The 25989-nt window shown below is 41.3% G+C and overlaps 2 protein-coding genes across 6 annotated transcripts in view; both read left to right on the top strand.

The window, feature by feature from the left end:
- The first annotated feature begins 222 nt into the window (after positions 1-222).
- Positions 223-8866, top strand: BCL2L15 (BCL2 like 15). The gene is made up of 5 exons (XM_078072579.1): positions 223-961; positions 2012-2164; positions 2485-2606; positions 5392-5616; positions 6214-8866. Exons 2-5 carry the CDS (start codon positions 2038-2040, stop codon positions 6229-6231), a joined length of 492 nt encoding a protein of 163 aa, XP_077928705.1. The 5' UTR covers positions 223-961; positions 2012-2037; the 3' UTR covers positions 6232-8866.
- Positions 8867-15326: 6460 nt separating this feature from the next.
- Positions 15327-25989, top strand: part of PTPN22 (protein tyrosine phosphatase non-receptor type 22) — a 58335-nt gene continuing 47672 nt past the window's right edge. For 3 of the 5 annotated variants that reach the window (XM_036088464.2, XM_078072580.1, XM_078072583.1), the window contains exon 1: positions 15328-15541. In XM_036088464.2, coding sequence (XP_035944357.1) covers positions 15458-15541 — 84 coding nt within the window. In that variant the 5' untranslated portion in view covers positions 15328-15457. Of the gene's footprint in view, positions 15542-25989 lie in introns of all 5 variants that reach the window. The other 2 variants (XM_078072581.1, XM_078072582.1) reach the window with 1 other exon arrangement.

Below are 25989 nucleotides of genomic sequence, written 5' to 3' on the forward strand. Positions count from 1 at the left end.
ATTACGCTAAGCAAAATAAGTCAATTAGGGAAAGACAATTATCATATGATCTCACTGATATGAGGAATTTGAGAAACAAGACAGGATCATAGGGGAAGGGAGGGAAAAATAAAACAAGACGAAACCAGAGAAGGAGACAAACCATAGAGATTCTTAATCTTAGGAAACAAACTGAGGGTTGCTGGAGTGGAGGGGGGTGGTAGGGATGGGGTGGCTGGGTGATGGACATTGGGGAGGGTATGTGCTATGGTGAGCGCTGTGAATTGTGTAAGACTGTTGAATCACAGACCTGTACCTCTGAAACAAATAATACATTATATGTTAAAAAAAGAAAAAGATTAGATTCCTAAGATGGCATTTGCCCATAAGTACATCAGCCGTGAAACGAATTACTGTGGGAAAAGATTTATTATTTGAGGTAGGACGTACTTGGTTTTAAATTTCTATTCTGCCACTTACAGATGCCATTTACCTTGGGTAAGATATTTAACACTAATTGGATGGTATCTTATAAAACTTTTGTTTGTTTTCGTATGCTATTTGGGGAGTATGTCATAAATTAATTTGATGGAATCCTTAAATTTTTAGTAACTGGCTGTAGTGTGAAAGGAGGTAGCTCAGAATTATCTCAGAAGGACCTTCTTATGTTAGAGGTCTGAAGCTTACTTAGCAGAAACTGAAGTTTCAGCCCTAGTGATAGATGACAAATGAAAAGGCCCTTTACCTAATTTCTGTTTCTCATCCAAAAGCAATTTATGATCTATTTAGAAGAGAATAGAAATCAGAAGATTGGTTCTATTTTGCAAGTAGAACTTTCGTTCTGAACAACTGACTTACTGCTTATGCCTGAATCTCTTATCAGCTCACCAGGTCAGAATACCCTGGAAGACCTGATAGTTTGAGTGCTGACACCCAAATCCAAAATCTAAGTGTGGCTACATTAAGAAGGTGGCCACTGTGGGTAAGTGTCCAATCATGAGATCTCGTCAAAACAGTGATGGCGTCTAACCCCTGTCAGGAGAATCCTACTTAATTCTGTTGGAGAGTGAATCCCAGATCCCTGTCATCCTGGTCCTCAGGCCTTGGGCTAACAGGAAAGATGTTTAACACTTATTACAGGTCAGAAACCGCTGGATCATCCCACATAACATTATCTTATTTAATCCTCATAAAATTTCCCTGTGAAGTACTCTGTGTTATCCCCATTCCTAATTCCTCAAACACCCAACTTTTTTCCCCACCTTCTCAGCTTCTATATATCCTATTCCCACCTGGAATGCTTTTATTTCTCCTCTTTGCCTCATAATCCCTACTTGTCCTTCAGAGCTCATCTAAGATGTTACAACCTCAAGGAAGCCTTCCTAACCCCCTAGCCCTGATTACCCATTGCACACTGTAGTCACACACTGTATCTCAATAAGCACAAGAAATTATGGGATTAGTCATGTAATATCTGCTGTGCATGCTGAAACATAAGCTCCATGAGGACAGGAGCTGTGTCTGTGTCATTTTCCTGTCTTATTTGTAGTGCCAGGCATAGTTCCTTACCCATAAACACTCAGTACATAAAACGTCTGATTATGGCACACAAATGCCATCTATCAGGAATTGAATGCTTGTCTATTATAACTTCAGAACTTTAAATTACACCAGACACAGAACCTAACAGGAAGTATTTCTAAATGAAATTGCCCAAGAAACTCTTCCTCAACTCTATTTCAGTTCTAAATTGGCTAACAATAAAAGTTATTCATTAATCTTAAGTACTGGCTAGGGTGTGGTTCTGAGAAACGGAACTGAAAGTCTTCAAAAAGTCTTCCCAGTCTGTGTAGGTGAGCTTTTCAGAGATGTCCCATGTTTCTGACAGCTAGTTTTGAAAAAAATTGGTAGGACAGGCTCTAGGACTACACGTCCCATTAGGAAACTTTACGAAGTACAAAGGTAGATGCATCTGGTTTACCAGTATTTCTGACTTCCTGCTGAACTGAAAACTGCTTGTTTTGTGGAAAAGCAAAAACTCTGCAGCAAATATCGAAAATGAAGAGGCCCCGAACTTTTGAGGAGCAAACGGAATGCATCGTGGACACTTTACTTACAGACTTCTTAGACATCACAATGCAGGTTGCTAACCGGGACTTACGTTGTGGAGACGAACCAGATTCAGGTAAGGCTCCTAGCCTGAGGTGGTGATTGCAGGTCAATAAGAGCATCTGAGTATGCTTTCTTATTTCCTCTTAAGTTTCAAAAAGGCAAACTAAGCTTTCAGCAATACCTGAAAATCAGTAGTTTCCATAGAAGGGAAAGATATTCTCAGTGAAAGAGATCTTCTGACTATGGGGTTGACAGAATATTGAAGGTGTTCTTGGGAGAGAACGATGCCAAGATTGTTTAAAGTCTAGAGAACATTCTCCAATGCCCAGATTCCTGGGACTGGCCGTCCCTTCAAGTTCTGTAACAAATGTGAATGTGTTGCCTCCATCTTAGGAGAGTCTTGCTCTTTTGACGTGGCCATCATTGCTGGCCGCCTTCGGATGTTGGGTGACCAGTTCAATGGAGAATTGGAAGCTTCTGCCAAAAATGTCATTGCAGAAACCATTCAGGGACAGGTAAAGTTGCTGCTGTTTTTCTATTCCAGATGCTCTTTTCTTACCACTCTTATATGGCTATAACTAGAAATGTCCTGTGAAAGATTTGGGGGCTTATGTTCATCCAAGGAGACACAGCAATAATTCTCCGATTGCTAATTCTTCAGGAGTTAATCAAAGGCGCAAGTGGTATTGAGAGGTACTGGCAAGGGCTGGTCAACCTTCAGATTGTTCCCATTTGTTTTTCAGCAGAGCTGTGCTTATGTGACATAGAGCACATCTGTAGCACTTTGTTCTTGGTAAAGCACTTTATTCTTTTATGTACTTGTTTTAACATTGATCTGGCTGGGAGTGGGCATCTTCCCCTCACACCCCCCCAAGGTCCAGCAATGAAATTATGTACCAGAAAGGCAGGAAGTCCACAAGTATGCTTCAGTGAGGGCTAAGTACTTACAGCAGCTATCCAGGGCATAGCTGGCTTTTCATCAGAATGTTGGTTACTGGCAGTGGCACTTGGATTCTGCCTTGGATGCAAAGACCATAGGCGACATTCTAGAAGATGTTGCTGATTAATATCGATAATGGCAGGTGATATGAACTCATCACTTAACAGGTGCCAAACAGTATTACAAATACTTTGCACTTATTATCTCATTTAAACCTTCCACCACTCCCTGGGGTATTATAGGAACTGTTATTCACAGGGCAACCTCTCTTCCTGTGCACGGAACGCTGTGAGAGCAAACATCTAACCTCTTTGTTCACTGCAGTATTCACACAACCCAGAATAGTACCTCCTATACGGGAGACCCTCCATAAATATTTTCTGACTCGATATCCATTTAAGCAGATAGGGAAACTGAGGAAGAGGGAGACAAGAAATTAGGTTAGGTTACTCAGTTAGGATTTGAACCCAGACTGATTCCAGAACCACACTGTTCACCATTATGCTTTATTCTTCTTACCAAATATAGCTTGGATGGTGCACCTATTCAGGCAGAACTGGACTTATTATTCCTAATAGCTTGCACTGAAACTTTCCTAGGTAGCCGAGAGCTGAATTTACTTTTGTTTTTTAATTAAAAATAAAGTTTTTTGAAACTCCCAAATTCATAGGAAAGTTGCACATAATTAATTGTACAAAGAATTTCCCTCTTGAATCATCTGAGAGTAGGTAGCTGATACGATGTTCCATCATTCCCTAATACTTTCACATTTCCTTCAAACAAGGCCATTCTTTTATATAACCACATCAAAACTAGGAAATCAGCACTGACACATTATCATCTTGTCCTCAGATCCTGTTGAAGTTTTGCCAATTGTCCCAATGATGTCACATACAACAAAAAGATCCAGGCCAGAATCAGATCCTGCATTTAGTTGTCATGTCTCTAGTTTCCTTCAACCTGGCATTGTTCCTCAGTCTTTCCTTGATTTTTTGTGACCTTGACGCTCAAAGATTATGGGTCGGTTACTTTGTAGAATGTCCCTTAAGCTTGGGTTTGTTCTATGTTTCCTCATGAGTGGATTCAGGGTATGTACTTTTGGTAGGAAGGATTGCTGTGTTCTCATAGCACCTATTAAGTGGCACAAATTTTAATTTGTCACATTACTGATGTTAACTTCAATCACTTAGGATGGTGTCTGCAAGTCTTCTCCACTGTAGTTAATATCTGTGGTTAACATAGTTAAGTGTTGTGGAGGGAGGTACTTTGAAACCATGTAAATATTCCATATCCCATCAACATTTCAATCTATTCATTTATTTTTTTTTATAGCAACACGGACTTATGAATTCCTACTTTATTCAAGGGTTATAATCTGTTACTATCATTATTTATTTGGATGCTCAAATTGTCCCAGTTTTGACCAGTGGGAGTCCTCTCCATCTGGACTATGTCTTTTTAGCATGTCCCTGTCATTCTGTGAGTACTTCCTTAATTTCTGACAGATCTCTTGTATTTTCCAAGCCCCAGCCTGAAATCAGCCATTCTCCAGAGAACTCTGGTATCTTTCAATGGAGAATGATATTTGGAAACCAAGATCTGGGTACACATGTGGATGCCCTCTTCAGCTTGTTTGGGTTCTTAAAAAAATTTTTTTAAAGATTTTATTTATTTGACAGAGAGAGAGACATCCAGAGAGGGAACCCACAAGCAGGGGGAGCGGGAGAGGGAGAAGCAGGCTTCCCTCTGAGCAGGGAGGCCCATGAGGGGCTCGATCCCAGGACCCTGGGATCATGACCTGAGCGGAAGGCAGACGCTTAACGACTGAGCCACCCAGGCGCCCCAGCTTGCTTGGGTTCTGACAACCTGCTCTGACTACCATGGGTCCCCCTATACTACACCACAGTAGATCTTGCTTGGCCCCACCTAATGACTTCTAGATCAATTTTGGGGGGAAGGAAAGAGGAAGAGAAAAAACAAATTTTCTTTTTTTTTTTACTTTAGAATTTCCCAGACTTCAGTCATTCAAGTAATACCTCTACAACTTGACCAGCTGTACTATTACATACTTAATATTTTTCTTTCAAATCATTTTGTTTTTCTTTCAACCATTGTGCTCATCCTAAGTAATAATATCTGAACTCATGGGTTTGATGGGCTACTTATGTTTTTCTCTATACCCATTACAGTAAATAACAAAGTAATAAAAGCTTGTCCATCTACTCCTTAAGATTACCCCAGGTACAACCAGTGGTGCATTTGCCATTCTCTAGGAAACTCTTGCTTTACTGGACTCCTGCACCTGCAGCCTCCTGTACCTTTTTATCGCTACTTCACTGATTTCCTGTGTCTCTCCCCAGGCAGGAGCTGTACTGCGGGACACAGTGAAATCTCTCAGCCAAGCCTGGTGTGCTCAGGATTCCAGCTTAGCTTACGAGAGAGCCTTTCTGGCCGTGTCAGTGAAGCTTCTTGAATATGTGGCCCGCATGGCTCCCGAAATGGCAAGACAGGTGGCTGTCCCCATGACAAACATGATCAATGGGAACAATGCCATCCGGGAGTTTGTCCAGGGCCAGGGAGGTTGGGTGAGTACGTTGGGGCCCTGGCTTTGATAGGCATTTGCATTGCTTTTGTACTAATACCTGGGCCTCCCAATTCCTGATTCTTTCTGTAAGTTGGAAACCAAGTAGAAAAACAGGTCTTCCTACTTTGCTGAAAATGGCAGTTCGGGTTTTTTTTACTCCCAATGGGAAGGGGAGCAGTCAGAAGCTCAGGCCTACTGGGTGTTGGACTCCAGAGACATTTTGCCTAAAATTTTAGTTGACTACTAACAGTGTAGAGCTAAATCCCACTGCCTATATATAACGGCCTATTAAGTATACTGGTGATAGAGTACTAGTGTCAGCCCGGCTTCAGAAATTCAGAATCATCCCCCTGTTGTCTAACAAAAAACAGTGTCATCTGCTGCAGCGATAACTCTAGGAGGCATTCTAAGCCCATGTCTTAGTAATCATTAGAACATCTGCTCTCACTGAGCATTCCTCTTCATTTCCAGCAGCAGCAGAAGCCTCAGTAAGAGCTGCATTCCCTGGTGGTGCCTGTAGATTATTTGTGCTTTCTTTAGGAAGCTCCCTTTAGGAAGACCATCCCTTTGACTCTAGGATATTCATTGTCCTTCCTAGGAAAATCTGGAGAGCTGAAAAAGAGGCGGCGCTGTTTCCCAGCCTGAACATCACTGCCACTTTGATCGGGTGACTGATTGCTGGCCATTGACACAGACAACCAAATCCAAAGCTACTTTCTTTTGGACACAACTGGACTTAGCTAAATAATTTCTTTTCCACTGATGGCTAAAGTTGGGAGCAGCCCTCAGAGGTCTACAGAGATTTTGTACTTTCTGTCTTTATGAGAGTTTGAATGAGGTTCCATTTAAGCAAAGACCTCCAGATACAAAGTAATGGCCTGTTAGGAGTGGAATTTCCAGGCAACAGAGCAAGCTTTCACTGGACGTATTTTGGGAAAGGGAGCACACAGTAAACTATTTGTTCGGATTTAGCCCTGTCCTTTGCTAAAGATCTTGTCTACTCTACAGTCTAAAGGACTTCAAGGGAGATCTTTGTTGGACTCTTGTTATTTTAAGTTGAGGATTTTCTTTTAAATTCCTATCCTAAGTTTTGTGTTAATTTCACCAAAGCAAAATTATTGTATGCATTTTTAGGCTGAAAGCAAAAAAAAATGGCAGTTTCTTCATCTGCCCTGCTACTAGAAAGGCCAACAAAAGATAAAACAGTGCATTTTTACTGCCACAGGATGCAGGAAGTGCTGGCCCACATCTAGGAGAGTGGGGCCATCCCACCTTAGATGAAACTAGCTGCATACCACGGTGTTTTTCAAACCAAAAAGTGGTTTACATACCACTTGTGGACCTTATAAGTTGCTGATTTCCAGGCCCCATCCCTAGAGATTCTGATTCTGTAGGGGGAGGCTGGGGCCTAGCATCCTACCTTTTTAACCAGTTGCACAGGGGTTTCTTATGTCCATATAGAACCCTCACGTTAGAGCAGGGCTTGGCCAAATGCTGTCTGCTGCTTTTTTTGTCGATAGGTTTATTGGCGTGCAGCTACACTCACCTGTTTCCATCTTGTCCATGCCTGTATTAGCACCACAGTGGCAGAGTTGAGGAGTTACAGCAGACACCTACTGGCCTGTAAAATATATTTACTATCTGGCCTTTACAGAAAAGCATGTAGACCCCTGCTTTAAAGCTAAATGAATGTTTCTCTCTGAATAATTTAAATTCTGTTGCAATCCTGATCATTCGTACCAAACACAACGGTATGTAGGATAACTCTATTTTTTTTTAGAATTTAGTCTGAGAGTGTTTGTTAGTTCCTGCATCGTCCACACTTTCTCTGGGACTTTGGCAAATCAAAAAGCTCTGGGACGCCTGGGTGGTCAGTCACTAGAGGGTATACATTTCCCTGGCCCCTACCATAAGTGACTGGAAGTAAAGCCTATGGTATTTACGGCATGTGTATCTTGTAATAATCCTTCATAACCTCATAGATTAGTAGGCACTCATCAAGTAGAGACTCTTACATTCATAAGCCCCAAGGCTAGACTACTTACCTGATTGTCAAGAAGAAAAGCATTGCTGTATCTATTTTTGAAGAGAGGCATTAATGGTTTGGTTACAGTTTGGCTCAAGTGTAACCACATCCCTCCCTTCAGCCAGCCAGCTATCTGTTTCCCCTAAATGTGTAGAAATAAAGATGTAGCGCTGCTACTATATTTTCACTTTTTAAGTTATGCTATTTCCTCTATTCATGGATAAATCACAATAGGTTAGTAATCCCAAATGAGATTTCATGTTTCTCTTAAGTAGGAATTAGCTTTATTTGCTACCAAGTTTGAACAATGTATTCCTTTGTCCCTTACATTACTGTAAATTCAACATGGTGGATTTTTTTTTTTTTAAGATTTTATTTATTTATTTGAGAGAGAATGAGAGAGAGAGAGCACAAGAGGGGGAGAGCGGGAGAGGGAGAAGCAGACTCCCCACTGAGCAGGGAGCCCGACGCGGGACTCGATCCTGGGACTCCAGGATCATGACCTGAGCCGAAGGCAGTCGCTTAACCAACTGAGCCACCCAGGCGCCCTCAACATGGTGGATTTTGTGGTATTTTACTTCTTAGGTGGAATCACTATTTTCACTTTGACCAATGCTGTTTTGTTCGTGAAATAAAATTGTGTCCATGTATTTGAACTAATTCTCAGTAAGTGCCATCTCAATTGAATGATAGAGAAACAACAGATTGGTGGTTTCCAGGGGCAGGGGATGGGAGGTGGGGGAAATAGGTGAAGGTGGGCAAAGAGTATAACCTTCCAGTTATAAGATGAAAAAGGTCTGGGCATGTAATATACAGCATGGTGACTATAGTTAACAATATCGTATCATATATTGAAAAGTTGCTAAAAGAGTGGATTTTTAAAGTTCTCACCACACACACACACAAAACCACATAATTTATTTTTTTATTTATATATTTTTTTAAAATTTTATTTTTTCTAAATAATCTCTATACCCAACATGGGGCTTGAACTCACAGCCCTGAGATCAAGAGTCACATATTCCACCAACTGAGCCTGCCAGGTGCCCCAAAACACATTTTTTAGCTAGGCAAGGTGATAGATGTGTTAACTACCCTTACTGTGGTAATCATTTTAAAATATATACATATAGCAAATCATTACGTTGTATACCTTAAACTTATGCAAAGTTATATGTCCGTTATATCTCAATAAGAGGACAAATAAAGTAAATGATAAATGTCAGAGGCCAGCAGCCTCCTCTTTGTCTTTTCTTTTCCCGCTTAGCTAGAGAAGCTCCCTGTTTTATCCTATACTGCCAATGAAACATCAGAATATGAATCTGGCTACAAATATATGGCAGTGTCTTGAGATTGAGGATATGGTGCCCCTGGAGGTTATGCTAAGTAAATGGGAAAAACAGCTCTGGCTTGTGTTTGTTGCTAGGCCACCCTTTCCTAGGAGAGCTGAAGTGGTGGGGTTGCAGAAAGAAAACACGGTAGACCAGAGATTAAGAATACCTTCAGATTGTCTGATTTTAACAATTTAGTTTCACCATAGACTAATCATGTGACACTGGGCCAGTAATCCAATTCCTTTGTGCCTTAGTTTCCAGGTCTTAAAATAGAGATGATTTGGTTACTAATTCATGGGATTGTGGCGAGGGATAAATGAAACAATACACTGTGTAAAGGGTTTAGCCCAGTTTCTGGAATATTTTAAGCACTGCACCATTAACAATTTGGGACTGCTGTGATTCGGTGTTCATAAAGTTCTACCTTGACTTTTTTTCTCTCCACTGACACGGTCTCTCACAAAGGCAAGCCAACCTTCTGGCTTTACCTCTCACCTTGATGTGGGTGAGTCCCAAGTCTGGCTTATTTCCCATCTTCCTAAATCCACATCCACAAGCTCTAATTCTTCATTTCTATGTACTGTTCTTATCCCTGTACGTTCCCAGACTGCCATCCAGCTAGCTCAAAACCTTAGTCATTTCTCCCTGTTCCCTCTTTCCAGTCTTGCACACACACAATTAGTCTTTCTCATTTATTCCTTCCTTTTGTCCTAATTCTCTGCCTGGACTTTTGGTAAAGCCTCTTAGTTAGGCTGTTAATTGATCATCCTGTTCCAGGCTTGCCCCATTCCAGTCCATCCGATATACTGCCACCAGATTGACCAAAGCTGTGGTTTCCTTGTCTATTCTTTTGATTCATTTCTAGATATGGCATAATTCATTTTGAAGTTTTACATACTACTGAAGGAGATGATGAGACTTTCAAAAAATTTATCAGAAGGGGCCATTTCTTAAAAAAAAAAAATATCGAGAAACATTGCTTTGCCTGCCATTTTCTTAAGATTTTCCAGTGGAACTTTTGAAGGTGATTGGATATGTTCCTTATCTTGATTGTGGTGATGGTTTCATGGCTGTGTACACATTTCAAACTTATCAAACCATGCACTTTGAAGTATGCAGTTTATTGTATGTCAATAGTATCTCAATAAAGTTGTTATTAAAAAAAAACCAACCTTTACTAGTTTTCCGCTGCCCATCAAATAAAGCCTGACTTTTCACCCTGGTGTTCAAATTCCCCCAGGGTCTGTCTCCAACTACCCTTTCTAGCCTTGATTATCAATCAGGACTCTACAGAACCAAGGCTCCAATCAGACTGAGCCACTCACTAAGCCACCCAACTCCTACTGTTCTCTCTCTCTTTCATATTGCTTCTCCTCAGGCTCTTTGACATATTCAAGGCCTAACTTAAATGCCGCTTCCTCCATGAAGGCTATCCAGATAACCCAAGCACAAAGTGATCTTTGCCTTCTCAAAATTTTGTGCGCATAACGTTTATGGCCTTACCACGAATGGCCTTAGATTATAGTTATTTGTGTACTTACCTTCCTTACGAGTATAAAAGATCCTTGAATGAAGACAATTTGTTGCACACATCTGTAGCGCCCCTCGTCCCCATTCTCTTGCATGTATATGGATCTTGTAAATATTCATTAAATGAATAAACAAACAGACTCAATACTGAATAAACAATCAGAAGAAAGATAAGACTTCAAGTTTGATTATATTTTGAACAAGATGCCAAGCCCCACCAAGAGTTAAAAAAAAAAAAGGTGAATTGCGTGATTTGGAAATTATCAGTTGACTTTTGCCCCCTGAGGATTGTGTTTCTGAAACCAAAGGTGGAGCATGATTCCCTGTGGAATGTGGGGTGCTGACTACGAAGTTCACAGCAGGTGAACTGAAGAGCTTGATGAGGTCTCAGAATACTGTAGTGACCAGAAGCTGGGGAGGGGACTTTCCTGCTGTGGGTGATGTAAAAACACCAGCAAAGCAACAAGCTTCGTTAGAGGCATTTTATAAGCTTCTTTTGTGTCCTTTTAGAGAGGGGGAACTGGATCTATTCTGGAGAGGAAGGAGGTCATCCCCCCCCGCCATGGCGGCCCTGCAGGATTGGACTCTGCGTCAGTGATGGCGGCCACGGCTCCGCTGCTGGGCAGCAGCCCTCAGGCAAGTGCTCTTTGCCAGGTTCCTGGACGTCCCTGTAGGGAAGGCCCATCTGTTCCTGGCACAGTGAAAGTGCCCGGCAGGAGACCCGGAGTCATTGCTGTCGTGAGCAAACAAGTCGGGGTGGATCTCTCACCAGCACCCAACCACATTATGTAGCGTCCTTTATCATGATAGGCTTATTTCAGGTGTGCTGAAGACCCTGGTAAGCACTGGGGGTTACCCAGATGCGTATAGAAGACACTAGCATTGCCTTTGATAAACTTAAAACTCCAGGGGGCCGTTTGTGTGTTTTCTCTTGAATAAACTCTTTTAAACTCATGGGAGACAAGGAACACGTGAAGAAACAAAGAAAACTTCTATGGCTGAATATAAAGACTTCATTCCGAGAAGAGGCAGACTAAGAGAAGGTCATTGGTGAGATGGCATCAGGGGCAGGGTTGTTGAAGAAAAGAGTGACCAGGCTTTACAGCTCTATTTTTGTCTTGACGAAAATTAGGGGAAAGGTGAGAAGTAGCAAAAGAGGTGGCAGTAGCAAGAGCAAGGCCTGTGGGTGATGTGGCTAGGTAGTTTGGGTGGGGACACATGGGGAGGGGCTTGGTGGCAGGCAGAGGAAACTGTAGACCATTGGTAACTACTTTGGGTCTTGAGCATTAAAGTGGAGTTTTACGAACATTCATCCAGCCTTGGTTCCTAGGAGATGCTAGCACGGATTAGAACGAAGAGCCCATTGCTGCAGCAATCCACGTGTGCAAAAGGGCATGGTGGTCAGCATGGGAATGGAAAAGGCTGCTTGAATCTACAGGACATTGAGGAGAAAGGACAGGTCGGCCTTGGTGACCCAGCGGATGCGCGCGAAGAACCGAGTGTCCCGCAGATAATGCTAGAGCCCCATCAAATCAATGACCCTGGGAGGTAGAGAAAGGCAGGCATAGTGAAACTGAAGCAACGATTGGTCAGTGGCTTCCCCAGGGTAGAGCATGCCTGCTCAGAGAGAGAGAAGGATGTGCTGAGAAACCTGAGTGTATTTCCCATTAGCTAATAATCAATGTCCTAATAATCTTCCCTGATACTCCCTTCGGTTGAAGTTTTTTTTTCGTCATCTAATTCCAGACTCCGTGACACTGATGTTTCCCCTTACACTGGCACGCTTCCCTCTTGCTGGTGCAGGTGACCATGTGACGGGTCCTCCTCTCTGCTGTCCTCTTCCTTCTGACCACACAGCGGAGCCACAGGAAGCAGCAGTGAGATGGTCCTTCCTTGCTCTTCTTCAGGTGCTCATTCACTTTTACTTTCCACTAGAACTCACCCCTGGGGGTTCTGACCGAGCGCTCATGGAATTGTCGTGTTCACTCAGGGTGTGAGCCAGACTGGTTTCAATGTTTCATCACAAATTCGTAAATTCTTTTAGGTACTTGCCAGTCTCTGCTGTATAACATATTCCCCCCTCCCCGGCTCTTGATCTTCCCACAAGATATAAATGAGTCATCAGAATCTTTATCAAAAAGCACCATGCTCCTGTTGTCTGTAGACACCTATAAGTATCTACAGAAGGAAGTGTGAAAAATTAAGTAGCAGCTTAGATTTGTTAAAAATAAAACTGAAGTTTTTTGTTTTCTCCTTCAGTTTTGTTTTTTGCTCGCTTGAGTGGTCTACTCAGGAAATGGTCTTTCAGCTAAGTGGGTTTTTGAGGTTTGGTTATTTCACGATGTTTCTGTCTCTTTTGGTTTTAGAATGGAACAGACTCCTAAGAATTGCTGTTTGCTTTTAAAAAAAAATCTGCAGTTATGCTAAGACACTATTTTTAGATTCTTATATTGGGGTAAAAGGACTACAGAGGGCATCTCAGCGAGTTTCTCTTTACCTCATATCTGTCTCTATCTTAGCTCTCCCTAAGAAGAGACTGAAGTTAAAGATTGTTCTGAAATATGAGCTTGAGAAAAAGAGCTTTAAATCTTATTTGATTGGGTCTCTTTTTGTTTATTAATTAATAAAGTTCTGGTTTGGTTGGAAGTGATTACATTCCTAAGGGGACAGAGAGTTTATGAAACTCTCTCGTTAAAATACAGAAAGTCATTTTCCTTTTCGGTTTATGCTTTGCTACTCTGCAAACGAGCAAGTTAGTTTGGAATGTTTTTATTTTAATTAGTAATTACATCTATGTCTTAGTCTTGAGATGCTTTATTAACTGGTTAAAGGTCCTTTTCACTATATTCTGGCTTGTTCGCTACTGCATCCCCAGCCCTAACATAGTGCTTAGCATTTAGTTGGTACTCAATAAATTTGTTGAACAAATTGATGGATTTTTATGCCTTTTTTCTAACTTAAAAAAATGGCATAAGAATTTTAAAAGACTTTTAAAAAGCACCCTTGATCCCAGCACTTACACAATTGATCCTTTTCTGCATCACTTAGTCTTCATCTAACCTTGTATATACTTTTACAGGGTTTGAGTTATTGTGAACTTTAGATTTTGTGCTTTTAAAGGCTTCCCCCCATATTTTATATGCCTTAAAATAGCCAAATTAAACATTGCTTTAGTTAGTGCTACAAAAAAAATTCCCCTTTAATGCTAGATGGGGCTAATTGGAGAAATCCTATCCCATTCTCAACAAATATTGTTGAAGAACTCTGCTTCATTTTAACTTATTGTGTGGTTCGGGATGGAAATTCTTTATTGGCTTCACTTGCCTATAAGCAGAATCCCTCAGAGACCGTTCCTTTCCTGTTGTGAGGCTCAATAGAGTGGAGGCGGCTTCATAGTGTTTGGAGTCATGATTTCCCAAAGGGAGTTTGAATAATGCAAAACAGAAAGGATTACTAATATCTTAAATAGAGGAAGTTCTAATGGCACATTTCCGAGTTTTCTTCAGGATTATTTCAGACTAATTTTGTTAACAATTATTTATGGAATTTCTCTCCTCAAGCAGAGATGATATGCTGATTTGGGGCTGCACTCACTCTGGATGAGACAGTCTTAAGTAGGTTTGTACCCACTGAGGAGAGGATTTATTCAAGCTGAGATGTGGAAGCTTTTTCTAGAACAGCCGGCCTGTCAAACAGGGCCAAAATGCCACACGCACAGCATGGCTTCCTGAAGCAATGGCCTTTTCCAAGGCACCAGTTGGGAGAGTAGAAATGTCTTCTCTAGACACGTTCATGCTTTGCACCCTGAAAGTTATACTGTTGCCAGCAAGGTGGTTGATGTTACTCTTTTTCTGTTCCTTATAGTTAACTAGCATTGCATACAGGGGACGTTGTGCCAGCTTCCTGGTCAGGTGCTCCTCATGGGGGCCACTGTGCTCCTGGATCCCATATAGACCAATACTCAGTCCTGAAATCAACAACACTTCCCTTAACCGAGGTCAGCACTTCCCCAGCCCTGGGGGAGACACAGACTCTCAGAAGCAGCTGACTTTGCTTCATCCAAAAGAGAGTTTGAGGTCTATATGGCAGACTTAAAACTTCTGAATAAAAATGCCTTCTCTGATGAACAGAAATTTGCCACCGATCACATGGACAAGACACTTTTGGGGAGAATAGTACAGGCAGAAGATGTCTTAACTCCAAACAGTGAAGTTTGGAGCCTCCCTTTCTGACCCTGACTGAACTTGGCTGAGTTCGTTTGGGACATGAGGAAACAGAAGGTGTCAACAGGGCCTTTGTGTTCACTGAGGCAATGGGGAGAGGCAGACCCCATCCATGAGACCTGGCATTCTGCCTTTTCCCCAGGAAACCAGAAAAAAAGTGAATCTTGCTTAAAGATGATGGAGTGGAATGAGAGACTATGGACTTTGAGAAACAAACAGGGTTTTAGAGGGGAGGGGGGAGGGGGGATTGGTTAGCCCGGTGATGGGTATTGAGGAGGGCACGTACTGCGTGGAGCACTGGGTGTTATACGAAAACAATGGATCGTGGATCACCACATCAAAAACCAATGATGTATTGTATGGTGACTAACATAACATAATAAAATAAAAAAAAAAAAAGATGATGGAGTGGAACAGTCTCGGAGCTAAGCAGACCATGTATGATGCTCTGGTTAGCCTCTTGTTGGTTACAACTTGAGTTGTAACCAGGTTCCTTCCTTGAGAAGGAAGGCACTAGGGCCCTGGAGTGATGATGGCTTTGTTGTGTGACCACAGAGGCTGGTTGCGTACTAATTTCCTCTAGGGCTTGTGATGAAGTCAGTTAACCACAGCCTTCAACATGCTTTGCTCCAGCGACAGCAGCAGCTTCTTGGTGGTATCTCGGCCATGACATACATTTGACATGCCCTCCTGTAACCTGCTGGTAGACGGTTTCTCTTGTCCTGCAGCATGGACCAAAGGGAAATTCTGCACAAGTTCCTGGAGGAGGCCCAAAACAAGAAAACTAACAAAGAGTTTGCCGATGAATTTCTGGTGAGTCCTACATGTGACACTCTCAGGGGAGTTACACAGACTGTTTGACGAGGATGGTCCAACTCTCCTAGACCAAATTGCTCTTGGGATAAAAAGTGAATATCAGACCGTGCAGGGGAGGAAGGGAGAAAGGCAACCTAAAAGTTCAACTTTTCTGAGTGGCTTGTGTGTTTTAAGTATTCTCTCCAAAATACTGTTTTAAATATTGTGTTTGCTAGTTCTTGGAGTTTGACTGGGATTCCCATGGAAGGCCTGCCTGATTCCAGGTGTATAAATACCCACATTAATTGAACATCGGGAGCTCCTAGGTATCTGAGTTGTGGTTTAGGCTTCAAATGACTACTTTTAATTAATATTAGGAGGAAAGAAACTAAGATTAACTTTTCATGGAACATTATGTGTTAGCCTCCCCATGGAATTCCACTTGGATGACAAGGGCTCTTGAGCGCCAAAACTACCTGCTGCCATTTTTCTTTATTTCTTCTTTTCCTTTTCTTATGTATTTTCTTAAGAAGAAAAATGAGAACATGTGTTTTTGCAATAACAGGGTTTCCTTAAGCTTCTTTTGCTTGGAGGGGTGGAATGACTGGGATGGAGAGTAGAGACAAGTGAGGGGCATAGAGCCTAGGGCCGACAAGATCTGATCATCCAGAGCAGTTTTCTTCAGGATTGGACCTTCTGTCCTCACGCAGTGGGAGTGGGGGTGACCTCCTCTAAGGGGACTGTGCTGACTGATGTGTCAGCAGCTGGGGAGGCCTCATTCATCTATAACCTAGCACATCAGAGGACGTGGGATATCTGATAATACCTATTATGTGTTTTGGAATACTTCCAGCTAGTGTTTCAGGGCTATAAAAACTTGAAGCCTTGGTTTTTCAGCTGCAAAGAAGTGGGAAAAACAAGAGAATTGAAGCAGAAAACCCGAAATCAAATCATGATTCTCTTGTCAACCGAGCTATCAACTCTTTGACATGTTCCTTGATTTCCCCAAGTCTTTGTTTACTAACTTCCAAAATGGGGATGATAATTCATGTCCTACCGATCCTCACGGGTTGTTGTGACGATCAAATATCAATAATAATTAAATGTGCTTACTCATTCAGTAATATTTATTGAGCACCTCCTGTGTACCAGGTTTAGTTCCAGGCCCTGAGGATACAGCCATGAACAAGGCAACACCTCTGTGCTCACGGACCTAACATTCTGGTACCAGATAGTAGATGTGAAAACACTCTGTAAAGTCTTGGGTGATTAGATGTTATGACTGAGGGATTCTATGTTGTGATAGAGGCCCCTATATCAACTCAACTGTGGAATGGTGAAAAATGTGCTCTCATCCCCACTGGCCAGGCAGGGAGTCCCTCTGAGTAGAGCTACCAGGGAGGGAGGCAAGGGGAAAGTCCTGCTTATGTGTCTGTTTAGACACGTGCCTGCCCCTGGGCTATAACTCCTGAGTCACCCAACACATAGAGGCAAAAAGTGACCTGAGGGGCTAGTGCCAACCTCTGTCTTATTTTGGTTGTATTTTTAAAAATAAAATAAAAATAAAAATAAGGACTACATCCTTAATATTGTACTTTTCTTACCTCAGTCATTATAATCTCCCACCAAATTATGGCAGTCACCTCACCTCCTGTTTTCCCTGCCTCTAGCCTTGCCCCACCTTCAATCAATTTTCCATTCAATACTAATAATACAAACCTGGTCGGTTTCCCCTGTTTAAAAACATTTTTTTCAGCTGCTTAAAATTGTGAAATATAATACATAGTTGGAAAATTACAGACAACATGTATAATTATAAAGCCACCACCGCCGAGGTCAAGGACTAGAACACTCTCGGACTCTGGAAGACCTCTATATATCGCTTCTCCAGCAGGTCCCTCACCCCCACTCCCATCCCCACCCCCACTGTGTCCTGCCCTGCCCTGCCCAAGGAATAATCACTATCCTGATTTTTATATTAATCACTTCCTTGCTTTTCTAGCTCTTGGTTTTAAGGACCTTGTTTTTGGGTGGTGATTAAGTGGAACCTCACTGTTCACTGACTCATGTCCTCCAGTGGAAAAACAGAGTCTTGCCCTCAGCCCCACCTAAAGGTTCAGCTGAGATACCAGAGACATTCATTTTGGGGGACTTGGGTCGTGGTGAACAGGGCTAGGTTGCTTGCTTGGACAAGGTCAATAGTGCCACTAACCTGAAGGGCTTTCCATATGGTCCTGTCCCCCATCCCACCTTAAGCCCTTTAATGTATTCTCCCAGGATTTGATGTTTTTGAGGTTGGAGGACTAATTCTGTGACACGAGGCCACTGCTAGCCTAAATGGTGGTGCCTTTGTGGGAATTATAGAAAGTCATCTCTGGTTCCAGGGAGACAATCTGTGTACGCTGCCCCCTGCCAGGTCAGAGGCTTGGATTTCAGTCCCCACCCCCAGCCCCTTGGCTGTGTATCTGTGCACAGAGCACATGGCCCTGCTATGCCAGCTAAAGCCAATACCATGCAGCGTACGACTTTTCCTGCGCCAACACTAAATTCAATCACCTTTCTGTAGCGGAAACTGCCACAAAACTAGTGGAAGTTTAGTTCCACTCAACGTGGCTCTTAGTGTAGTGGAAACTGCCACGACCATAAGCTTTTCATGCATTCATTCACATGTTTACTGAACGCTTACTATGTGCAAAGCATTGTGCTAGAGGCTGCAATATGCAATTGCAATGCTTTGGTGGAGCTTATCTCCTAAGACATCAGAGGATGTCATAGTGAGGGAGACATTAAACAGCTAATTACGCTAGTAAATATTGAATTGTGATAGTCTTGGTGGGGTGCATATTCATTATCTTATTTATTACTCATTAAAAAAAAAACAAACCAACCCATGAGGTAGTTATGATCTGTGACTTACAGATGAGAAAACTGAGGCTCTCAGAAGTTAAGTAATTGGCCTAAGCTTCATGCCAGCGTTCAGCCACAGATGTGAAGTTTAACCTGGATCTGTCATTTCAGAGCCTGTGAATTGAATCCTTATGCAGTAGTGTCTTGCTTCAGCCAATAACACCAAGTTCCCAAAGGGCCTAGCCTGAGCCTAAGTCCCCAGTTAGTAGAGTTTCTTTCTTTCTTTTTAAGAGAGAGAGAGAGAGAGAGTACGAGTGAGGGGGGAAGGGGCAGAGAGAGAAGGAGAGAGAGAGAATCTCAAGCAGACTCCCCTCTCAGCACAGAGCCTGACTCGGGGCTCAATCTCATGACCCTGAAATCATGACCTGAGCCGAAATCAAGAGTCGGATGCTTAATTGACAGAGCCATCCAGGCACTCCATATTGTTGTTATTCTTATAAAACAATATTATTGCAAGTTAAAAGAAAATAAATTCACCATAGTACCAATATCCCAACAAATACAGTCTTTTTGGTGTGGAAATTCTAGTTCTTGTCCATTTATATACTGCCTTTTACATTGTTATAATGATAGCGTAGATACAATTTTGTATTCTCATATTTTCACTTAACATTATACCCAAATTATCGTGTTAATTAAAATCTGTATTTATGGCCTTTGATGCAGCATTGTAGAATGAAAGAATAATACTCATAATAATAGCTAATACTTTCATATTTCTTATAGAAACTGTTCTAAACACTTTTATGTATCAAGTCATTTAATCCGTTGAAGAAGGTACTGTACATTTTATAGATGAGGAAACTAAGAAGGGGTTAATTGACTTGCTCAAGGTCAGAGAGCTAGTAAGCGGTGGGAACAGAGATTTAAGTTCAAGTAGTCTTGCTTTACCATCTATATTTATAACAACTTTGGTGTCATATAAACTTGAGTTTGAATTTAGTTTCTGCCTATCATTAGCTCTGTGACCTTGAACAAAGTCATTAAAAAGTGGGAATAAATAAATATTCACATTGCAGAATTGCTGTGAGGAAAATGGAATAAATATATAAAATGTCTGACGTGTGGTAGACACCCAAGTAATTTGATTTTTTCTTTTCTTGGACATTTAGATTATTTCCAATTTTCCACGATTATTAATAGCATGCAATAAATGTGTTTGTCCACATGGTTTTCCTCTTCTTTTGAATTATATCCTGGGGCTAGATCCCCAAAAGTATCATTATCAGGTCCAAAAGTCTTAGCATCTAATTGGCTAAGTATTGCCAAATGTGTTTTTCAAAGAGCTTTTCCAACTTGCAAAATCTGAATTTATCACCTTCTCTACCACCTTGCTAACTCTTAATAACTGTACAAGAAAATAAATAAATCTTTTTGACTGCTTACCATATGTTAGGCAGTAAGTGGTTTACCATATATGATCTTAATCACAACAACCCCAAGAGGAAAGCATTATCTTCATTTAACCCATGAAATGGCAAGGCCAGGATTTGAAACTGGTCTGATTAAAAGCCCTTAACCTCTACACTGCATCATAACATGCTCCCCACCCCCGCCCCCCGCCATTTAGTGTAAAATAGTACTTTGTTATGTTAATTTTATTTATTTGATTTTAGAGCCTCAAAAATTTTCCTGATTCTTTTTTCTTTCTTTTTTTTTAAATCAAAGTATAGCTGATGCATAGTTTTACATTAGTTTTAGGTGCACAACATAGAGATTCCACAACTCTATACTCCCTGGTTATTTTCTACCTGCATTTCCTCATTTTAAATTTTCTGTTCGTCTACTTTCAACAATAACTAATCCATGGAACTGTGTTCCAGACTCTATGCTCGAGGGCTTCACAGAGCCTCATTTACTTCCCAAAGAATCCCTTACAATGGCTAACAAAGTCCTGTATGGACCAGCCCTCGAGTGCTTCTCCAGCTTCCCACAGGATGTTGAGTTTCTTGTCCTTGTCATGCTGCTTCTGTCACACGGCCTTTGCACACCCGTTGTTCCCTTTCTTTGAATATTCCCTCATACTCCTCTTTACCTAGTTAACACTTCGTAATTCAGATCTCAATTTGGTGGTCATTTCCTCAGAGAAGCCTTCCTTGACCTCCCCAAAATACATCAAATCTCCTATTATACGTTCTCATTAGCACCGGCTGTAGTTTCTTTTTACGTCTCTTTTTTGGTCCCAGCCTTATTAAGGTTTCCATAGCATTTATCACGGTTCCAGTTTTACATCTGTCTGTGTGATTATTTGGTTAATGTCTGCTCTCCCATCAGTCTGAAGCTCCACAAAGACAAGGCTCACATTTAGTTCTGCTTATCTTGGTATTCGTAGCCACTAGCACGCGTTTGGCGAGTGGAGTCATAGACACTGAGGGACAACTTGCCTGAGGTCATGCAGTTCATTAAGTGGTGGAACTTGGATTTGAAAGAGAGCTATCTAACTGTTAAGCCTGTGCTCTTAGCCCTCCTTCGGATCCCTGACTCTATTGCCCCCAATTTATACATTGGTCTGAACATTTTAAACTTAAAAAAAATTGTAGAATATAACATATACACAGAAAAGTGCTTTAAACACACATGAGGGGCGCCTGGGTGGCTCAGTCGGTTAAGCATTTGACTCTTGATCTCAGCTCAGGTCCTGATCTCAAGGTGGTGAGTTCAAGCCCCAATCTGGGCTCTACTCTGCATGTGGAGCCTACAAATAAAGAAAGAAATAAAGAAATGAATAAAATACACATGGGGCGCCTGGGTGGCTCAGTCAGTTAAGCGTCTGCCTTCTGCTCAGGTCATGATCCCAGGATCTTGGGATCAAGCCCCACATCAGGATCCCTGCTCAGCGGGGAGCCTGCTTCTCCCTCTCCCTCTGCCCCTCCCCCAGCTCATGCTCATGCTCTCTCTCTCTCACTCTCTATCCCAAATAAATAAATAAAATCTTTTTAAAAATAAAATAAACACACATATGCAATTTAACAACAAAGTGATAAAGCACCCATACACACACCGCTCAGATCGAGAAACAGAACATTGCCTACACCTTGGAAATCCCTTGGGTGTCCTTCTGGATCACAGCTGCCCCCAACCCCCACCAGATTAGAGGTAAATGCTGCCCTGAAATGGTTATGATTTTTATTTATTTTTTATCCCCTTCACCTATTTTGCCCATCCTCCCACCCCCTCCCCTCTGGCAACCACTAGTTGTTTTTGCTTTTTTTTAATATTTATGAGTCTATTTCTTTTTTCATGTTATTCGTTTGTTTTGTCTTTTAAGATTCCACATATAAATGAAATCATATGATATTTGCCTTTCTCTGTGAATTTTTTTGTTTTTCTGCATAGCTTTAAGACCTATATATATATCACTGAACAGTAGAGATTAATTTTACCTGTTTTGTAACTCCATGTAATGCAATCATGTTATGTATTTGTGTGTGTGTGTGTGTGTGTTTAATGTCTTCTTTCTTTCACTCTACATTATGTTTATAAAATCCACCTGTTTTGTTACATGTAGCCAGGTCTTGATTTTTTTCTAATCATGTTTATGAATTCCATCAGGGTTGAATATATGCAATTACTGTAGAGTTGTGATCACAGAGGGCACTGAGCAAGGTCACATAGTCACCTAGGATTGTATTAACTATTTTGGATCACCACAGTCCAGTGTCTTAGCTTTAGTTTTGCTAGTCTAAAAATTCAATTTTGTCAGTATACCCAGAGTTGATCAGGACTAGGCAAACACATAAGAAATTCACCAGAAACAAGAATGCCAATTTATTAATTTTTCAGGGAGAAAAGTCACTGTCAGAGTAGAAGCTTGCATTGACTGATAGCATGTTCTATGGTTTGGAGAAAAACTTGTATGAGAAGCCAACTATAATCAGAAAGTTGCCTGATGAGCATAGTGATTTTGGTGGCCTCAACTGTGATGGTATGGTCTCCACCTCCTTGTCTGAACCCTCAAGCTGGGGGCCACTACTATTTCCTGGCCAGCACTAGGGACACAGTGACAGTGCTGGAAGTCTTATCTTCTAGGCTTAATGAGGACCATCTGCTTCCCTCAGTGCATCCTTGATCAGATAGATTACAATTTGCAGAGGAATAGGTATTCCCTTTGGCCAATTACTGCACCTGATTGTGGTTTTATGACATGTACGTTTCAGCTATTGTATGAAATATGGGTCGAGACTTGGTTATGTATATCACATGCTGGTCGATTTTGTTTAAAACTCCTTTGATATACTTTTCTACATTGGAGGCAGTTGAAGCGTCTTCATTTAGAAAACATGTGTAAGGGGTGCCTGGGTGGCTCAGTCAGTTAAGCGTCTGCCTTCAGCTCAGGTCATGATCCCAGGGTCCTGGGATTGAGTCCTGTGTTGGGCTCCCAGCTCAGCGGGGAGCCTGCTTCTCCCTCTGCCTGCCGTTCCCCCTGCTTGTGCTTTCTCTCTCTGTCAAATAAATAAATAAAATCTTAAAAAAAAAAGAAAGCATGTGTAAAAGTATGAATTGTGTATAAAAAGTGAAAGCTTAGCAAATGTCAAGAATTGTGCTAAATATACACATATGAGCTCACTGGATGTCTGTATGTATTTGTACAAAGACTGGATGGGAATATGGAAATATGAACACAGCTTCATGTCGATAGGGTAATTTGATTATGGTGTATCTACTTCCTTCTAAAAAACGTTTTGGAGTGAAGAAATTGCAAATAGAAGTACAAATAACAAAAATACCAACAACAACATTTAACCTATCAGATGGCCCTATACTTAAAACATTATAATTCTAATGTCAGTCAGAGTTCAGAAATAATGCAGTTTCATACATTGCTGTTGTAACCTTTCTACAGGCAAAATTTGTATACCATTTCTGATATATTTATATGATAATATGGATCAAAAGCCTTTACGGTGGGCAAATTCTTTGGCCACTCCTAAGAATTTATCTAAAGAAAATAATGAAAGATGTTTGCATAGGTTTTGGCTACCTATAATAATATTGTTTAGAACTATCATTTAGGAAGATTGAAGCACCTTAAATCTGCAATAATATGAAGGAATAGGCTAAGTAATTTATGTTGCACCCCATACAATGGAATACTCTGCCATCACTAAAAATGTAGAACGCAAATTCGTAAGTAAAAAGAGCAAGTTGCAAATCCCTATATACAGTGTGATCCCATCTTTATTACACACATAGATAAAGGATTGGAATGTAATATAAAATATTAAGAATGATTAACTCTGGGTAATATGGGATTATAGGTAATTTTAATAATTTTGTTTTGCTTCTCAGTATTCTAAAATTTCTTCAATGAATATGCATAACTTTTTTATTTAAGAAATCTATATTTAAAATTTTCCTTTTGTGTTGCTTGATTCCATCTAAACAAGAAAAAGCAAAAAGAGAAATGGGGGGGTGATTTTTATGTTTCTTGGGGATGAGGTATTTTTGTAGAAAAAGTAAACACTGTGTTTATCAAATACAAAGATATATTTATTAAATATGGAGGATTCAATGAGCCCTAATAGAAAGACTATACCCAGTCCTGAAGGCCACGGTAATGTTGGTTTATAGTACACTAGAAGTCAGACTGGTACCGTAGCAACTTCTGGAGACTTACCACAGACAGACCAGAGAAGGCGAGGTATATTTTAGTTCCACAGAGAAGATCTAGATGTCTCCTAGCTCTATATTTTTTTACAGTAACAATACTAACAGGGCAGTCATGAACACAGTACCTCTTGCATAGCTAGTCACAAACATCTGTCCAATTGAAATGACTCATTTATGCAAAACAGCCTATCACTTGAACATACTTATCAACATTTCTTGACTTTTGTGCACACGAAGGTGAAGTTTTTTGGCTACTACCACCAGAATAAATATATTGCATCACTTCTAAAGCGAATTCCTCTCAACTCCATCCCCAGCCTCTCACTAGGGACTGTCCAGTCCCATATTTTCAGTTATTCACAGGATTAAAAAAAAAACAACAACATGTCTTGTCATAGCCTCACGTTGTAAGTATCTAAAAAGTTGAACTTCCTGGGCGACTCAGTCAGTTAAGCGTCTGCCTTCGGCTCAGGTCATGATCCCAGGGTCCTGGGATCGAGTCCCGCATCGGGCTCCCTGCTCTGTGGGGAGCCTGCTTCTCCCTCTCCTCCCCACTTGTGCTCTCTCTCTCAATATATCTCTCTCTCTCAAATAAATAAAATCTAAAAAAAAAAAAATTTAACAACAAAAAAAATAAAAAGTTGAACTTCTTGGTTTACTCACCCCACTTTGGCTATTGCTTACCCACCTACTCACTTACCTGACTAGTGGATTGCAACCCAGTCCTCATATGTTTGGTTGGCTAGTTGGAGCTAGATTGAAGGCTTGGAATAGATCATACTGACTTACAGTTGTAGGCATTGAAGAACTACCTTGAGAAGCTCTGGAAACAGCCAACCTGATCCCCCTCTCTCATCTAGCACAGGGGGGCCATATTTGCTTTCTCCCACTCCAAAATGTAACTTATGCTGGGTCTTCCGTATAATAATGTAGTTTTCCAAGGCAAAGATATTATGGTCTTGGGCTTTCTTTTTCTTCGTGTCCTCTTTTAGGAGTGACCTTAATCCATTTATTAGTAATGAGCTTACTAGTCAATGAAAAGAACATGCTAATGACTCTGTCCTGATTTCTATTCTTACGGCCAGAACTTCAGTTTTCCTGTCTTGAAAGGAAAAGGGGAGTATAGACCATAAACCAAATGCGTGTACTATTAGCTTATCAAGCATATACCGAATCTGGTTTGTCATACGTTCCAACTGATCAGGGCCCAGGATGGGATGCTGGCCCCCCAGCAACTTTGCCCAATTTCTCTCGTTTGTGCCACCTCTAGTGAACGCACATCCCTGCACCTTGTGCTTGGCAGAGAAATACCTCCCCCCTCTCACCTATCTTTTCTCCCTCAACCCCAACTCACCCCCATGGCTGTGCTTTCTCTTTTATGCGCTTTTGCTGTCTACTCTCAAAGCTCCTCCTTTTCTGGTGAGGTGTATCCGTTCTTCTGTCCTAATTCTGCTCTGTTTTGTTCTCTCTTGGGGTGTTGGAGCCTGTGGGTCTGGCAGGGAGAGAAGGGGAATAAAAAAAAGGACTTCACAGTGATCTGAGCTCAAGTAAGATATCTAAAAACAAAACGAAAAAAACAAAAACCTTTCACACTTTCCAAAGGAACAATTCCATAGGCATTTCCTATGTGATGTTTTGTTAAAAGTGTGTCTCCCTGTGTCATTCAGCAGGATGACTCCAGGAGGAACGAGTAGGGGAGAAAAAGCCATCCTGTCCTATTGTTGAAGGGGGCAGTCAAGGTGGCTGAAGAAGCACAAGTTTACAAGCGCACGTGCGCATGCTTACACACACACACACACACACACACACACACACTCTTTATCTGCGACATTTTACCAAATTAATAGAGGCATATCTTCCAAAAAGGGCTTTTTGCCTCTAGCATTCTCCCTAGAAAGAATTCCACAAGTAAGCAAAGCAAAACAAACAAGTAGAAACAGTGTAACAAG

Source organism: Halichoerus grypus, chromosome 5 (genome assembly GCF_964656455.1).
Source record: "Halichoerus grypus chromosome 5, mHalGry1.hap1.1, whole genome shotgun sequence".
NCBI classification, from domain to species: Eukaryota; Metazoa; Chordata; class Mammalia; order Carnivora; family Phocidae; genus Halichoerus; species Halichoerus grypus.

What these genes read in the sequence shown, in the direction of transcription:
- BCL2L15 (XM_078072579.1), top strand. Translation starts at nt 2,038, where the DNA reads ATGAAGAGGCCCCGAACTTTTGAGGAGCAAACGGAATGCATCGTGGAC. An exon ending in TGGAGACGAACCAGATTCAG is followed by an intron (nt 2,165 to 2,484) that starts GTAAGGCTCCTA and finishes CCTCCATCTTAG; the next exon opens with GAGAGTCTTGCTCTTTTGAC. An exon ending in CAGAAACCATTCAGGGACAG is followed by an intron (nt 2,607 to 5,391) that starts GTAAAGTTGCTG and finishes GTCTCTCCCCAG; the next exon opens with GCAGGAGCTGTACTGCGGGA.